This window comes from Procambarus clarkii, chromosome 52 (genome assembly GCF_040958095.1).
Source record: "Procambarus clarkii isolate CNS0578487 chromosome 52, FALCON_Pclarkii_2.0, whole genome shotgun sequence".
In the NCBI taxonomy this organism is placed as follows: domain Eukaryota; kingdom Metazoa; phylum Arthropoda; class Malacostraca; order Decapoda; family Cambaridae; genus Procambarus; species Procambarus clarkii.
This window is the reverse complement of record NC_091201.1, coordinates 4,576,436-4,578,546: the sequence shown is the minus strand read 5'-3', so window position 1 is coordinate 4,578,546 and position 2,111 is coordinate 4,576,436. Positions and strand designations below refer to the sequence as shown.

Genomic DNA, 2,111 nt, shown 5'->3' with positions numbered 1-2,111 from the left:
AGTACAAGTGTTATGAGTACAAGTGTTATGAGTACAAGTGTTATGAGTACAAGTGTTATGAGTACAAGTGTTATGAGTACAAGTGTTATGAGTACAAGTGTTATGAGTACAAATGCTTTGAGTACAAGTGCTTTTGAATACAAGTGCTTTGATTAGAGGTGGTGTTTGGTAACCTGTCTCTGAATATCTCCTCTGCTGTATGGCCTAAGTTGTTTCTCTCCCATAGTATTGTTCTCTCCCCTGCCTCATTCCCTCACCCTCACCCCACTACCCCCTACCCCATACAGTCCCCTACCCAACCCTCCCCCTACCATACCACTCCCCCCTACCCAACCATGCCCCCTACCCTGAAACAGCCACCTCCCCCCAGCACCCCATGGCCGCTGAAATACTGCTAAACACCTGGGGTGGGTGGCCACATCCCTGAGGTGGGTGGCCACATCCCTGAGGTAATCTACAGGGCCACACTCACTACATGCTCAGGCCAGAACCAGTGTGGGTTCTCATCCCCCTTTGCTCTGCCAGCTTACAGGGGGGGGTTTGGGGGAAGTTACATTAGGGTCCCTCTGTATCAGGGGTTGTAGCCCCCCCCCTGTAATGGGGGGCTTAGAGCGGTTGTCACTTGCTAGGGTTGAGAAGGGGAACCTTCCCCTTGATGTGGGTGGTAAAGTGGCGACTTTGCGTCTTGTAGGGGGGTGGGGGGGTTCGATGCCCCGATGCATATAGTGGTTGTTCACCACTATTACACAGCAGAGACTTGCTTGAAGTCTGCGATCCACTCCATTTGCTCCTCTCTTCTTCCCTTTGCTGCCTTCTCCTCTTCCCCCCCCCCCTTCCCTTTGCTCCCCCTCCACTCTGCACCCCCTTCCTTCTCCTTGGGTAGCCAGGGGGGGTAGGGGGGGGAGGGGTTTTAGAGGTCATTACGCTTGCTCTTCAAAACGGCAGATGGGATTAAAACGACGCGAGTTGCCTGGGTTCAGTACGCTGTCCCGCTTTCAGGGGGCGCGATAAGCTTTTACTGAGGGCTCCTCGGGGCCTGGGTGTCTCCTAGGGGCGTCCTGGGGGCCTGTGTGTCTTCTAGGGGCATCCTGGGGCCCTGGGTGTCTCCTAGGGGCGTCCTGGGGGCCTGGGGGTCTCCTAGGGGCGTCCTGGGGGCCTGGGTGTCTCCTAGGGGCGTCCTGGGGGCCTGGGGGTCTCCTAGGGGCATCCTGGGGCCCTGGGTGTCTCCTAGGAGCGTCCTGAGGGCCTGGGTGTCTCCTAGGGGCGTCCTGAGGGCCTGGGTGTCTCCTAGGGGCGTCCTGGGTGTCTCCTAGGGGCGTCCTGGGGGCCTGGGTGTCTCCTAGGGGCGTCCTGGGGGCCTGGGTGTCTCCTAGGGGCATCCTGGGGGCCTGGGTGTCTCTTAGGGGCGTCCTGGGGCCCTGGGTGTCTCCTAGGGACTTGCTGGGTGCTACCTGGAGGCCTAGGGTGTCTCCTAGGGACTTGCTGGGTGCTTCCTGGAGGCCTGGGGTGTCTCCTAGGGAGGTTCCTAGGTGCCTCCTGGAGGCCTCCTGGGGTGCCAGTTGTGCTGAGCTTAATGGTGGTTCTAACAACAGCTTTTGTGACACAAATTACCCTCCTGGGTCGTGACCTCTGACCCCCTCCCCCCCCCCCCTCTCCTCTGAGGGCACAAGCAGCCCTTACAGCCTCCGAGGACCCCTGGAAGTGGCGTCGTAATTTAAATATTGCTGCATACTTGGCCCTTTTTGTTGCTTTTGTTGGAAGCAAGCAATGCTTTTTTTATATATAAAATTGGCAATGATCTGCAGTTTCATTACGTCTGAATGTGTGGGGCTTTTTAGACTCTGAAAGAAAGACTTGCTTCCATGATGGCTCTTGACTCTAAAGTCTGGTCAGAATGGCTGAAATGTGGACAGTAATGTCTGAAATGTTTTTTTTTGGTTGTATTATGTTGTATTTTTTTTATGTATTTGGTGTATTGATGATTTTTTGAAGGGGGGGGGGGGTTCCCAGGATTAATGTCCTCACCCGGCCCGGTCTCTGGTTGAGGCTGTCCTTAAACTTAAGGAAGAAAACATTAAAATTGTGTTAATGAGGAAGTGGTTGAGAGATTC

The 2,111-nt window shown here is 55.0% G+C and overlaps 1 protein-coding gene across 1 annotated transcript; it reads right to left on the bottom strand.

Annotated features, from left to right (window-relative positions):
- Positions 1-995: 995 nt before the first annotated feature.
- On the bottom strand, positions 996-1,379 carry LOC138352036 (proline-rich protein HaeIII subfamily 1-like). The gene has a single exon (XM_069304209.1). The coding sequence runs from the start codon at positions 1,377-1,379 to the stop codon at positions 996-998; it is 384 nt and encodes a 127-aa protein (XP_069160310.1).
- Between the last annotated feature and the right edge of the window lie 732 nt (positions 1,380-2,111).

Excerpts from the sequence above, each read along its gene's own strand:
- LOC138352036 (XM_069304209.1), bottom strand. The coding sequence starts at position 1,379 with ATGCCCCTAGGAGACACCCAGGCCCCCAGGACGCCCCTAGGAGACACC.